Below are 15,749 nucleotides of genomic sequence, written 5' to 3'. Positions count from 1 at the left end.
AAAATGTAATAAAGTTTCTATTTTATTATTCAGTCTAAAATGAAAGCTGGTGAATTTAATTGAATAAAAGCAAAACTTTTTCCTCTTTTAAACTATTTGATGTAGAGATACTATGTAAGGTAGATAGAATTGCAAAAGGTTTGCCAATTCATATTTCTCACTTGTTATACAGAAAATCCACTGGATTATTTATAGGACATAAATGAAAACAAATTTCAGATGGATGTTCTTTGGATGTTTTTCGATATCAGGGAAGAAGACTTTAAAAGGCATGGTCCATGGCTGCTTAGCAAGTTGTGGGTCACATATTTAGCAAAATGCTCTATATGTAAATTTTATCATAAAACCACCTTTCCACTTCAAGGATATTTTTCAAAATTACTGGTAGCAAAAAGAAAAAGTTGTTTGAAGTTTTTATTTATTTAATGGAGGAATTGTGATACAATTTTTTTTCCTTAAAATTGTATTTAAACTCATTTTTTAAATAATAAGTTGTATTTTTTTTTTAAGATTTTATTTATTTCTTTATTTGAGAGAGAGAGAGAGATACAGCGAGAGAGGGAACACAAGCAGGGGGAGAGGGAGAAAGAAGCAGGCTTCCCGCCGAGCACGGAGCCTGATGTGGGGCTTGATCCCAGGATCCCGGGATCATGACCTGAGCCACCCAGACGCCCCTAATAATGTTTTTACTAACTCCAGAGCCTTTAAGCATATGGAGGCAAAGCCATTGACACTGTACATTTGAATGTGGTGGGGATGGAAAGGTTAACAAGATCTTCCAAATTTCTTAGCATTCTCTTGTATCCACTGTAAGTGAGTTCCCGATACCAGTGATCATACTAATATTACACTGTCTGCCAAATCTCTTAATTTGTTAACATGACTTTAATCATCTAGAGTTTTCTTTTGTGGGTGGTTTATTGAAGAATATTTGGTAACTGTCATACTTGCTCAATAAAGTTATTTTACTATGTAAAATCTGTATTAACAAATCTGTTTTCTCAAACATATTTAAGTAGGTTCAAAATAAGCCATGTTTATATAAAACAAAAGGACACAACTTTGTTTTGTAAGAATTTAATGTGTAAACAGGAAAATAAGCATATAGCAACAAAACAGTTTGGCCTGTTAATAGAGCAATTGTAAAGACACTTCAAGTACTTTTTTATATACAGGAGGCTATCTCTGCATTAAAGTTTACTTTCTTATGGAATAACTAACTTCACAGTCTCTGAGATTTTAAGCCAGAAAGACAAGATTCATGCTGGTAAAGCAACCTGTAAATACTCCCTGTCCTCAATAGTTAGTCTACTTTAAACTTATAAAAAGATCTTCCAAAGGGGGAAGACAGTGCACTTAAGGCAGATGGCTGGGGCCTCCTCTAGCAAATCCCTGCCCAAAGGGGCTGTCTTACCATCTGCTGGACTAAAACTGGAGGCAAAATTGAAAGCTAGGAAAATAAATATCTGTATCTTCAGTGCATCTGACCAATTCACAGGGTTATCTGCAGATTTATATCTAAGCAAGTAAATAGAACTATTGAGATCAGATTTCTATAAATTAAATGGTATTTGGCTAAGGTACTAAGGAGGTAAGAGAATAAAACATCAATGTTTTAACAATCCCAAGTGACTTTATTTGCCCATTACAATTAGAAACTTTATGTGAGTTTCTACTTTAAGTCCAGTAGATTGCTGTTTTAACGTGGACTTTTTTTGTTTTCCATTTAGAATGTTTAAAGTTTCACAGAAGCTAATTTCAACTAATAATTCACATATGATTGACACACTGAACTAACAATGGTCTTCACACCCACCTTGAATAATCTGAGGAGGTATTGAAAGTGATGTTTTTCCTGAGAAAGTCATGTTGCAAAATGGCACAAGACATAAATTTTCTCCAATCCTTCCCTCCAGAATACAAGATGGGAAAATCAGGTTATAATATAGTTTGTGAGGAAAACATGCTTGTTTTTCAAAACTCTGTTTTCAATCACTTACGAAGTTACCATTTTTTAGAGGGTGAGAACCAAATTTAAATTAAGTGATCATTTCTATAAGGTATGAATGAATACACATGGCAAATTTTGGTTGGTGTGTAAGCAATTTTTATAGAAAATAGTTTACAGGTGGAGAAACTAAGGCACAGAAAACTTAACCAAGCTCATTTTCAAGGTTGAGTCTATAGTAAAGGTAGAAACAGAATCTAGGGCTTTGATTCTCAAGGTTAGAAGGTAATGGGTAATATCTTCCCCAAAGGGAAAAATTATCATCTTTATTCTTTTTGGTAGGGAATATTAAGAAATCATTTAAAAATATACAATACGAATTCCCTTGAAAATCTTTGGCATTTGTGTGTCTTTGGAGCCTGGGGGTTTTAGGTATTTTCCTGCCAAAATATAAAACGGCATGGGAGCTAGTTTTTAATCAAAACAAAAAAGATTAATCTTAATTTTAAAATGACCTGAGTTTATTCTGCATTGTTATATAAATCAATTGGATAACTATGAGTCCTGTGAAATTTAACAACGGCCACTACACCAAACAGATTTCATACACATGCATTCTGCAGTGAGATTTATGACTAGAACTTTCTTTTCACTTTCATAAAGTACAAAATTAGATATCTAATTTTTCATAAGCCCAACTATTCAAAGATATCAAACTTAACTACAGTGAGATGATTATATGTTAAGTGGTATTGAGTTGGCTCCAAATTCAAGTATTTTTAGTATTCATCCCAGGTTTTTGTACAGCCTGAGATGTGAGCTGGGAAATTCATACAGTTCAGAATGGGGCATTTTTCCCTGGATGTTTTTGATCACAAAACTTCCAATCTCATAAAATATGCAATTGTAAGAGCTCAGGTAGGTTTTTGCAGTCATTCATAATGCAGCACAGAACATACCATGCGAAAGTAAAAGATAAAATTATTTTCAAGTTTGTTTCTAAAGTGCTCTTTGTGCAGTATTATTATATCAACTTTCAGATTACAGAAATCCACTATAATGACTAGTAATAGTTTTACAACAGATTGAGTTCAACAAGAGTAATTTGTTCAAGTATGAATACATAGATTAAAAAATGCAAAAACTCTAGGCACATTGAAATCCAAATGATACAAGAAAAATCCACTTGAATACATAAGACAGATGACGGGTGTTGAAAAGGAATGTCAGAGTATCAGAGACTGATTGGTAAGGTAACTAGTATGTAAACTCAAAGTGGTTCTGAATATTTTGACAGCAAGTATTTGTCCAACAAAACAGGAACAAAAATATAATATTCCTTATCAGAAATAGAAAACAAGTCTGTCCAAATGTTCAGAAGTGGTATCATAAAGATATTTTGGGAGAAATTTCATAGCTAATAGGTTGCTTCATCCATGTTGTCGTCACTATCTGCACCAAAATCATCTCCATCTTCAAAGTATGAATTAATGTAGTCATTTTCCTAAGTGAAATGATATATTCCTCAGTAAACATTAAAATGAATGAGTAGTAAGATCATTATTAAAAAATATAATCTAGGCTGTCCCTTTAAGTGTATAAATATCAAGTAATAAGAAAACATAGCAGGCTTTTGAAAAGTCTCTATTTCATCTGATTAAAAAATACATTGGTTTTCATTCCCATCTACCTGTGCTGCTTTCCACAAGGCCATCACCTCCTACTATTTTCAGGCACCAACTCGTTAAGAGAAAATGAAGGAATGTCCATGACACCTTAGTAGAATGATCCATCGAATTCATTACACCTTAGTAGGATGATACATGGTCTAGTGAGCTAAACCACTAAACACTTACTCCAAACAAATGTACAGACACTCAAGAAACAAAGCCAATTTACATTAACATTCATTAAACTACACCAGAACTGAGGTTTTCAGTCACGATGTGTAACTGAGCAGAAGTAGAGGGATTTTTGCTTCCTGTCAAAAAACAGGCCTCAAGATACCAAATCTCCTTGAGGTTAAGAGGAATTAAGCTCCTGGGAACATTTCAGTTATCAAGACTGGGGAAGATTTATCCATGTAAATAATTCCTGATATTTCTGTGCTTTCTATCAAAAATTCAAAAATCCATTTTGGATATGGAATAAAGGAATTTATGCACATTATTAACTAATTGCAGTGTATGGGCTGTATTTGAATTTTGATTGGAATGAACAATAAAATTTTGAGACAAAAATATTTGAATATTGGCTTAATATTTAATATTAAGAAATTATATTTCATTATGTTAGGTGTAATAATAATATTGTGATGTTACAGAGCCCTTATTTTTTAGTACATACTGAAATATTTATGGATGAAATGATACAATGCCTGGGGTTTGCTTTATAACAATCCAAGGCGGATGGGAAATGGAAGTGGGGGGATAGGAATGGATTGGGTGAATAAATGAGTGGTTGAAAGATTGGCTATAAATTGATGATTGTTAAAACTGGGTGATAAGTTCATGGGTGTTTATTTTACTTGTCACTAGATTTTTGTACTTCATTGAAATCCACCATAAAAAAATTAATCTCTACATCTCCACTCGCTATAGCAGGAGTTACAATAGAGTAAGAAGTAGAGACTATTCTCAAAAGAAGGTCACCTGGATATCAGCTTTTTTAGTATCTTTGTTTTTTAAGATTTTATTTATTTGACAGAGAGAGACACAGCGAGAGAGGGAACACAAGCAGGAGGAGTGGGAGAAGGAGAAGCAGGCTTCCTGCGGAGCAGGGAGCCCGATGCGGGGCTCGATCCCAGGACCCTGGGAATCATGACCTGAGCCGAAGGCAGCCGCTTAACGACTGAGCCACCCAGGCGCCCCACTTTTTTAGTATCTTAATGGCGGGATTTTTTTTTAACATATAAATTTATATAAATAATGCAAGATAACTTGTATTGTTCAGGTATAGATTTCCTTACTTTGTCTTCCCTAACACTGTAAGTTTTTGTATCCAGTAAGTTTCCATAGCATCCCCAGGAAGATGGCCTGGTTTCTCTGGTGCCAAGAAATCCAGTAACGTCTGGAAGCCTGGCTGAAGCCTCGGGGCTAGTGTACAGGGGAGGGGTGCATGGGTGAGAGTTCAAATGAGACCACCTTGTAAAAGAGTTGGAAGGGATACTTCACTATTCCAAATCAAGCATCTGCAACTTATGCTTTGCTTTAGACACGAACACTTCCAAGTACATTCAGTGATTCACCTTAGGTAATTTTGTGATGTTAATAATCTCGATACACGTACAAAGTGAGAACTTGTTGAAACTGATGGCTTAAATGGTTCTTGGCTTTCACTTGTTTTTTCTTTAATTACAATATTCAAAAGACCGAAGGAAGAAAAAGTCTGCGTTTCTTTAATTTTACAAAGAGGTGCTACCTAGATAATTTGCTCCATTTATTCTTCAAAAATAATGCTTATCAAATCCTCAATATGTCAAGTTAATTAACAGGATTTTTTCATTAATTAATTGCTAAAAAGAGCCAAGAGTATGACTTTAAATCTAGAAAGTCTTTAACTGAGTTCCCCTCTTCATCCCTCACCCAGACTCATACTCAAAACATGTATCCTTTCTCTACTAAAGTGAGAAGTTGTTTTTTTTTTTTTTTACTGTATTTATATAAACTGTGTTTAGTACTCTGCTAAAGCCTCACACAGAATTCTGAAATTATTAGAATCCTGATGTTTGTCATTCTTACTAGGGATGATCGTAATTTCAACAGAGCTCACCTCGAGCAGATTTTATAAAGAGAGCATTCCAAAAGCTAATCTTGTCTAGAAAACAGGCCACTACCCACTCAAAGATAATAGCACGCTACAATCCCCAAGACCAGTTGTGACAACCAAAAACGTCTCCAGATATTAGCAAATATAACTTGGAGGGCAAAATCACCACTGGCTGAGAACCACTGGTTCATAGCAACAAGCTTTCAAACATGATTTAACCATGGTTCCTTCCAGTGCAAGCAACTGAGCTTTCTAAAATACAAATATGTTAAAACTACTCCACTGCTTTAACCCTTCAAAGGCTACCCACAGCACTCAGGAAAAAGTAATATTGCTCAGCCTGGTATTTAAGACCCTATATATTTGTCTCTTCAGCTTCATCTCTCCACGTACCCCCCCATTACACTCTGATCCAGCCATATTGACTAGTCAATTACACTATTAAGCTACACTCTCATCATGTGCAAGCCTTCTCCACCCTCTTTCCTCTATCTCCAAGTCCCCTCCAGTCCATTGCTCATCTTGATCTGATTAAGTCTTCAGATTGTCTTCTTTGAGATATCTTCTTTCACATCACTAAAATGGAGTTTGGTGCCCCCCTTACGTACCCCTATGGCATTCTGTACTATATTAACCATAGCATTATTCAGTGTATTGCAACTGTCTCCCCTCTTGTGTGTTTCCCCACTACACCAATATCCTTGATGAGAGAACTGTATCTTCTCTTGATACTCCCCTTGCCTAGTAAAATTCCAAGCATATGCGTGGTGTACAATTACTATACAGTGAATGAAAAAAAAAAATAAGGAGTAAAAGGTATTTCTAGGGCAACTAAAATTTTGGATAGGGATGCAGTCAGGGAGATTGTAGAGAGAAAAGGAAATCCAAGGGAAGAAATCTGAAGAATACTGACATTTAAATATTAGAAAGAAGAGAACTCAAAAGAGACCATGAAAAGCTATCAGAAATAGGAGAAAAACAAGAAGGGTTGTGTCACAAAAACCAAGAAAAGCAACAACATTTGCCTATGTCCTGGCATATAGTTGATGCCATAATTGCCTTAAGTTGTTGAATTTAAATAAAGGAAATATTTTAACAATGAAGCTGTGAGCAGTGTTAAATGTTGCAGAAAAGTGAAATAAGGCCTCAAATTAATCTATTGGTGAATGTGGTGGCAATAGTTTCAACTGCACATAGGTGGCAATCAGATGAAAAGAACTAAAGGGCGGAGGGGGGCGGGGGGGGGCGTGTGAAGCAAAGCCGGCTAAACAGCTTTCCAGGAGACAGCTGGACACTTCGAAGGGATGTGGGGAGCATACTTTACAATGAGAGATGAACATGTTTTAATGCATGAGTGGAACAGAAGAGTAGGAAAAGAGATTGAAAATATGAAAAGGGAAAGGACATAAGGATTACGGACCCCCCAAAGGCAGGACAATTAGCCCCAAATACAGTGAAGCCTATTTCTTCCACTGGAAAAAAAAAAAAAAAAGGAGGAGGAGGAAAGACATTTCGTTTGAAGGCAGAGGACATGAAATTAAGGGAGTTTCTTCTTGATGGCTTCATTTTCTGTATGAAGGGGTTATCATCTGCTAAGAGTAAAAGGAAAGGGAGTCAAGGAGAGGGACTAAGAAGAAAAGAGATGACCTAAAATAATTGCTGTGGACAGAGGACATGGTAAGGAGGAACACAGAGACACGTTGCCAGCAAAAAGGGGCTGGTGACTGTTGCTTCAGTGGCATCAGTTTCTGAAAAGCTCAACAGGTGGCTTGGAGGAAAAAGGGGAGAGAGTGGAACTGATCGAAGGTTACCTTGATCTCAAATGTGTGCGGGGAGGACAAGGGACAAGGGCAATGGCAAGAAAGCAGTCAAAGGGTGAGCAAGGGTCTAGGCCCCTTAGGGAAGGAGATTAAGACAGGGAACCAGTAAAGGAGAAATAGAGAATCAGGGGTTTGGCAGTCTCAATCACGTCAGAGTGCAGGGATAAAAAAAGTGAATGATCTGGAAAGAAAGTTGGACACAACGTGGTATTTTTAATTTTAAAATGTTTAAAAGTTATCTGGAAGAATAAAGAATACTCAGGAAAATCCTTCCCTAGAAATAACAAATAATCAGAAGCTTCTATTAACGGGAACAGCAGAGTGATGGTTCAAAACCAGGTCCCAGAAATACATCTAAGTAGAAGTGGAAATCTAATAGCTGATACAGGGGAATTGCAAATCAATGAAGAAAGCAAATTATTTAATAAACGAGGTTAGCAGCTGGCTAACCATTTGGAAATAGATAAAAACGGATCCATACCTCCCTCTTTACACCAATATAAATTCCAAAGCAATCCAAAATTTAATGTAAATGAGTTAAAGCATATAATAAAGACTTCATAGTTATACCAGTTTCAGGTAAAGAAAAGATTCAGCATCCTGTGGGAAGCTGAACTGGAGTGAAGACAAAGTTTACTTCCATGGAGAAGAAACTCCCAGCATAGGGTTACTGCATGAGGTGTCTACTAAGTCCCAAAGATGCTGTGACCAACAAAGTTACCCTGCTCAAAAACATCCTGATTGGCTCTAGCTTATTTTGAAAGGCACCACGTTTCTAGAAGTTAGAAATCCCAAATTCAAACCACTAAGTCCTAACTCAGTCAGATACTGGAGGTTAGATCCTAACTGTTCTCTGGCAGTGTCCACATGCACTTTGGGATTTGAAATATGATGGTATGGCAGGGATTTCCTCTTCAGACCCTAAATGACTAAGTCCTTAATTACAGTAATGGCAGATTTAAAATTTTATGTAGATAAATCTTAAACTAATCTGATCAATTTGCTTCACTTGTGGACTTCCACTTACAAAGTTGTCTATCAAGTTACTCTTACCTCCTAGATTCAGTTTGGTATCATCTCAATGCTATAATAATTCTCCTGACACTAAGGAACTGATACCAGTGATAATGATATATCCCAACTTGGTTTTGGTTTGTTATTTTAATTATATAGCATATATCTGATTACTTATTAGATAATCCTTAAACTTAGTAACTTTATTACCTCTTCTTGCTCTTCTTCATCATATTCCTCTTGTTCTGCAGCATCATCGTCCTCCTCCTCATCGCCTTCTTTACTTTTCTCTTTGCTTCCTTCTTTCTCTTCATTTTCCTCATCTGATTTTTCACCATCACCTCTCTTTTCCAATTCCTGGTATAAATGAACTTCATTAATTTAAATGGAAACCACTAGACTTTGACCTCCCTGCTTAGCTTCAAGAAAACACAATTACCATTCACCTTATTCTAATCCTCCAGGCCACTACCTAGGAAACTGTGAGTTCACTCAACAAAGGAGGAACTCTCTGTCCTGTCATTATACTAGTATTTTCATTGATTTTGTTACTTCATAACTGGGTCTCAGGGATGGCTCGGTATCAGCTCTAAGCACAATGCTTTATTTTTATGGTTTGTATCCTACCTCCTTCTAAAATACTGAGTTGATTCAGTTCATAGACGGAAACTTTCAGAATGCTATTTTGTTATCTCTCCAACATAAAAGGAGAAAAAAGAATGTAATGGTAACATTTCAAAAATGTCTATGTTGTATTTATTTATTTATTTTTAAAGTAAGCTCTATGCCCAATATGGGACTTGAACTCACCACCCTGACATCATGAGTCGCATGCTCTACCAACTGAGCCAGCCAGGTATCCCTATGTTAATACTCATAATTAAAGCACAGGATCACTTTAGCTAAGATATGATTATTCTTAAACGATAATCAGAACATTAATTCATATGGCTGCAAATGCTCCATCCTATTATATTTGCTTTGTAGATTACATATAGAGAGAAAACACATTTTGTATTTGGAGTGACTACAATTTAGCTATTCCTTTACTGGCTCTTAAGTATTTATTTTTATTTATTTTTTTCCCCCATTTTTTTTAATGTTATGTTAATCACCATACATTACATCATTAGTTTTTGATGTAGTGTTCCATGATTCATTGTTTGTGTATAACACCCAGTGCTCCATGCAGTACGTGCCCTCTTTAATACCCATCACCAGGCTAACCCAACCCCCGACCCCCTCCCCTCTAGAACCCTCAGTTTGTTTCTCAGAGCCCATAGTCTCTCATGGTTCGTCTCCCCCTCCGATTAAAATCCCTTTAATTATATTCAAGTTTGAATTTAAGGAAATCAAAGGCAATAAAAACACTACATCAGATTCAATTTCTAATCAAAATTCAAATTCTGGGGTGCCTGGGTGGCTCAGTCGGTTAAGCGTCTGCCTTCGGCTCAGATCATGATCCCAGAGTCTTGGGATTGAGCCCCGCATTGGGCTCCCTGCTCAGCAGGAAGCCTGCTTCTCCCTCTCCCTCCGCAGCTCCCCCTGCTTGTGCTCTCTCTCTTTCTGTCAAATAAACAAATAAAATCTTAAAAAAAAAATTCAAATTCCACCTTTTTTTTACCTCATCCCACCGAGGCAGAACAAATAAAACCAAGGTAATAGACATAAGATGATTTATCTTCACACTGACCCATGTTGCCTTATATGAGTTATTACTATAATATAACGAGTGCAAATTTTTCCAATTGACAATCCCTTTGGAAAATTGCAAGTAAACAAAATAGTGTTTATCAATCTTCTGAAGTGTCTATAAACACACACACACACACACACACACACACATAATGATGCTATGTTGACATTAACATGGAGTTTTTTCTTTTCTACTTTAATCAAATTGCAGTAAAGAGGCTTACAACCCATAAATTTTGTGTAGTTAAAAGGGAATTGCAGTGCTATACTTACTAAACTCTGTGCAGGGTATATACTATATCTGAAAAATCCTGCTATTAGCTATTATTTCATAATTAGCAATAAACATATTTAAACCAACTATGGAACATGTTTTCAAAATATAAAAACCATTCACTGCTCTGTAGGACTAGGAAAGTCTTTATATCCATTACTGTAACCTTGAATATTTTTTAAAAAGTAACAACTTTATTTGTATCACATAGACCTAAATCAAGCCCATAACATACTTAAATCGGTTACCTATAGTAGATTTATGCAATTAAAAAAAATGATCACAGAGCCACACACATTGTCTCATTACTTTTTTCTTTTTGCACTAAGCTACTAGTTTTGGTTTGTCTACTTACTAGTCTCCATTTTCTCCTCTGTGAGATTTAACTATTTACTACTACCTTACAGATTTGTTTTTAAGAATAATGTGATTAACACGATGTGAAAACACTTTGCAAACAGTTAACTTATAGAGAGGGAATAGTTCTTCCAGTTTAAATAATATGCAGCTAACCTATAGAAAGAGCTTCCTGTAAGTCAAGCAGACATAGGCTCAAATATTAGTTTACTGCTGTCTGATTATTCACACATTAATCATGAGATTTGACTGTTACTTCCTCTCCATCCACAGTTTTATTATAATAAAACTTACAACTACTTTTGGTGAAGAAATGAACAATAATAGAGACATCCAGAAGCTAATTTTGCTCTTTAACTGAGAGATAATAAAGCGAACTCATTTAGAGTTCCAGATTTAAAACTTCAATTTTAACAATGTGCAAAATGAAAAAGGTGTTTAAATGTAGAAAATCGGGAAACACAATTTGTTCTGATGAGAAACCATATTCTGATCAATCTTCCTTATAGCATATGTCATCTTAGCAACTTCTTTCCAGGAAGCTTTAAGAAGAGTCAGAATCTGTGTTCAATCAATACAAGTTGGCTAGTTCTGCAACCTCATCCATCATCCCACCACAGTTAAACTGACAGTTATCACTATTCCTTCAATATCTTCCTGGCATTATTTTCAGATATGTTATCTCCAGCTCAAGTACCGGCCAAAAAATAAAATAACAAAAATATGAGTTTCTGTTATCACATGGCAATGCCAACTTGACCAGACAAGTAAAAATTTTAAAGCCTTGACCTCCTTATCTGTAAGTAAGGAAAAATATTACCCATCTCTCTTTGCTGTTATGAAGTCTTCAGGACATAATGTATGTAAATAGCTTTCATCGAAGAGCCTGGTACATAGTAAGTTCTCAGTAAGTGCTAGCTGTTATCATTATCATCGTTATCATTACCATCAAGGCAAGGTAACATATGCATGGACAGTGGGAATAAATTGGCATAACTTCCGTGGAGAGTGATCTGTCAATATCTATCCATATTATCTAATACACATAACAACTGACCCAAGAAATCCACTTCAAGAAATCTACTCTATAGGTGTAAAATGGCATACTTAATATGAATTCACTCCAGCACTGTTTATAATAGCAAAATTCTAGATGAAACATTAGGTCCATCAATAGGGTACTGGTTAAATAAATTATGGTTCATTCTTAAAGTGCAGCCAAAAAAGGAAAAAAAGAAAAAAAAAAAAGAATGAGGCAAACTCTATAGACTGACATAGAGCCATCTCCATTGATTATAAGTGATAAAATGAAAATGCAGAAGAATGTAATATGCTAGCTTTTGTCATTAAAAAGAAAAAAAACCTGTTATTTGTTATGCATAAAATATTTCTGAAAGATCTAGCTATAAGAAACTGGTAATACTGGTTGTCTACAAGAGGGAAACTGGATGGTTAGGGAGAGGGATGGGAGGGCAAATTTTTAGTTTATTAACATTTTGGATTTTTTATCTTTCTATTTTTGAAATATTAAAAACAACGAAGGTATAAAAGTAGTTCTGTAAGATGTGCTTTTTTTCTCAATAGAATCTTCTACACTCACCATGAGACAGAAAAAAAAGCACTAAAAAAGCACATGTATAATAATAGGAAAAAAATGAGAGGTTTTTTAAAAGAAATACATTTTTGGTATGTAACTCTTTCGTGTTTCTTTCCCATACATAATTCCAATGTAAGGGGAAAGTAGCGATACATGGAAAAGGAAGTAGGTGACAGAGGGTAAGGTAAGTTGACAGGTAAGTGGTGAAGAAGGACAGGATGGAGGTTCTTTATCTCCCAGCCAACAATGTTCAAATCTTTCCAGGTACCCTGTGTGCGGGGCTTGGTTCTGCCAAATCCACATATTATTAAAAGTGAGAGAAGGTGGAAAGACTGAAGAAGGTGAAAGGAGGCATGACGCTTTTTCAGCTTGCTCGTATAGCAAGAAGAAAACCTTACCTCGATTTTTTTCAACACATCTGCAGTATTAGTGAGTGAAGCGCCTTTGCCCGTATCTTTCACCTTTTCGGGTTTGGGGCCTGCTGAAGTAAAACCACTGTTAACACATATTTCTGTAACAGCAACTGTGTATTACATCTCTGCCTTTTCATATGCTGTCTAGTATAGTGATACGTCGTAGCGGGCACTCACATAATTTGCAGACCGAATTGATTTTCTTAAAGAATAACAAAGTAAGTCAGCACGCCTCACCAATTTTCCATGATGAGGAGTAAATGATAATCACTTAATAGGATGTTTTCTAACATTGTAACCAGATATCTTACCAATACTGAAAATCTGTACTGGCGAGTCATGTTATTACGGCCTAAACTACTAAAATGTTACATCAGGTAGAAGCATCAGAGGACCAGTGGAAGACTCTCACCAATATATCATCTGTATTGGCTTCCTGTTCACTGATCAGTGTACTTTATTTTAACTAGGGCAATTTGACCAGGTTTGGAAAATAAAAAACAAGTGCAGAATAAATATGCATTTGTCACTGGTTAAAGAAATGAGAAAGGAATTATACTCCTGCAACATAAGCCTCGTCTTTGGAATGAAGATTAAAATGGTTCAACTAATCACACCCATTATATGAATCTGAAAACTCAAAGCAATATAAATAAAATGTTTTAATGGCTTTGGGATTTTTTTAAAGCCATATATAAAATAATGCATTTGAGGCTATTCTATAACTGCAGGGAACGGAGAATTATTTCACATATAGATCCAGCCAGTCAGTTACCAAGGCATTATGATATGCTACAAAACTGCCCCATTGTGATCAAAAAGTACAATAGTCCTTTCCCAAAATCAAACTAAATACCTAGAAATTACTTGGTAACAGAGGAAAATATGACTCAGAAAGATGTAATTTTGTTAAAGATTAACATTTAACCTACAGAAGAGGAAATTTCTAGATTGTGGTGGATGACCCATAACTGACAGAATTACAATTTACTGTGTTATACCAAATTGCCCCCCCAGGGAGTCACTGAGCTCAGAACCCCAACATATATATTTGTGAAGTTTTGCTCAGGAAAAAAGTAACATATTTAATAATGGGTAACTTTCTCTGCTCCCCTTGAGGGTAAAGACTGTTTAATTTGAACTGTAGCACATAAAATGTAGTATCATATATTAACTAGATCTCAATATATTATAATATGGATGCCAGAAAACATCAGCTAAGAATGTAATTTACTCACACATGAAGTCTTTTTCTCTAAGAATCTTTTGTTGAATTATTTAAGTTTCCTAACACAAAAGTCTGTTAAATGGGTATTATAGAACATGGTCAGGTAAATAAACTTATTAGAAACTACTGATCTCTTGGGGCGCCTGGGTGGCTCAGTTGGTTGAGCAGCTAACTTGATTTCAGCTCAGATCATGATTTCAGGGTCTTGGGATTGAGCCCCATGTCAGACTCCACACTCAGCAGGAAGTCGGCTTCAGGATTCTCTCTTTTCCTCTGCCCCTCACCCCAGCTTGCTCTCTCTCTCGCTCTCAAATAAATAAATCTTAAAAATAAAAAAAATAATGGGGCACCTGGGTGGCTCAATTGTTAAGTGTCTGCCTTCGGCTCAGGTCATGATCCCAAGGTCCTGGGATGGAGCCCCGCATTGGGCTCCCTGCTCCGTGGGAAGCCTGCTTCTCCCTCTACCACTCCCCCTGCTTGTGTTCCCTCTCTCGCTGTGTCTCTCTGTCAAATAAATAAATAAAATCTTTAAAAAAAATAAAATTAAAAATTAAAAAATTAAAAAAATAAAAATAAAAAGCTACTGATCTTTTAACTAAGAAAGTCAGTTGCCAAAAGGCCCCTAAGCATCTTTTGCAACTTATCAATCTAGTTTTACATAATCACAAATTCTATTATGTGTAACTGGGAGAGAAGTGTCAAATTACCAGAATTTGTTGGGATGCTTGGGTGGCTCAGTCGGTTGAGTGTCCGACTCTTGGTTTTGACCTGGTTGTGAGACAGAGCCCAGAGTTGGGTTCCGCGCTCAGCGGGAAGTCTCCTTAAAATACTCTCCCTCTCCTTCTCCGTCTGTCTCTCCGCCCACTCACCAGGTCTCTTACTCTCTCTCTAAAAAAAAAAAAATCTTCAAAAAAAATTACCAAAATTTGTTAATACTGTTTTAACCCCAAAACATGCATTATCTTCCCCATCTTTGGCCAAATACATACATATATTTGAAAAATTTTTTGGTTTCTTTCAATACCTGCCAATAGCTGGTTCTTCAAAAAGCAAACTTTTTCAGCCTTTGGCTCTTTGGGTACTGTTTACTTTCATGTAAATCAGTGGAGATCATTTTAATAAAAGAGAGAGTATAAGTTTATCAGGAATAAAACACAAAAATTATACAATATGCAAAAAAAAAAAAAAAAGCTCGGAGTGGAAACAGAAAGTTTTGTGGTGGTTGTTTTATTTTTTAACAAATGGAAATTCTGACACATTGGACGTTCTTACTAATAATCAATGTGTATATATAGTCCCAGGGATGAGCAGTCAGTGGGACGTATTTGAAAATAATAATTTTTCCAAATCAGATACATTCTTTTTGGCTCTTTAAAGTCTGCTACAAATTTGTGATCCACCAGGACATGACCAGTATCATTAATGCACATTATTATACTGTAAAAATAATATATTTGCCCGATAAAAGCCAAAGGTATAAAGACAGCAGATAAACTATTATATCTCAACATACAATATTTTGGGTTTTTTAAAATATAATATTTTGTACTCAAGCAAGCTAAATATTCTTATAAATTGTAGTTCTGAGATGAAACAAAATAAAAATATTAATTTATATATATGTTAGAACTTACC

General features: G+C 35.6%; 1 protein-coding gene across 2 annotated transcripts in view; it reads right to left on the bottom strand.

The window, feature by feature from the left end:
- Positions 1–2,594: 2,594 nt before the first annotated feature.
- The window catches only part of POLR3G (RNA polymerase III subunit G), a 32,799-nt gene continuing 19,644 nt past the window's right edge, over positions 2,595–15,749 (bottom strand). The window contains exons 5-7 of one of the 2 annotated variants that reach the window (XM_021699390.1): positions 12,872–12,954; positions 8,761–8,907; positions 2,595–3,452 (exon numbers count right to left, since the gene is read on the bottom strand). In XM_021699390.1, the coding sequence (XP_021555065.1) occupies positions 3,366–3,452; positions 8,761–8,907; positions 12,872–12,954 (317 nt within the window). In that variant the 3' untranslated portion in view covers positions 2,595–3,365. The remainder of the gene's footprint in view (positions 3,453–8,760; positions 8,908–12,871; positions 12,955–15,749) is intronic. The other variant, XM_044916753.1, reaches the window with a different exon arrangement.

The sequence above is a fragment of the Neomonachus schauinslandi genome, chromosome 7 (genome assembly GCF_002201575.2).
Source record: "Neomonachus schauinslandi chromosome 7, ASM220157v2, whole genome shotgun sequence".
NCBI classification, from domain to species: domain Eukaryota; kingdom Metazoa; phylum Chordata; class Mammalia; order Carnivora; family Phocidae; genus Neomonachus; species Neomonachus schauinslandi.
The sequence above is the reverse complement of the archived record's forward strand: the minus strand, read 5'-3'. Positions and strand labels throughout refer to the sequence as shown.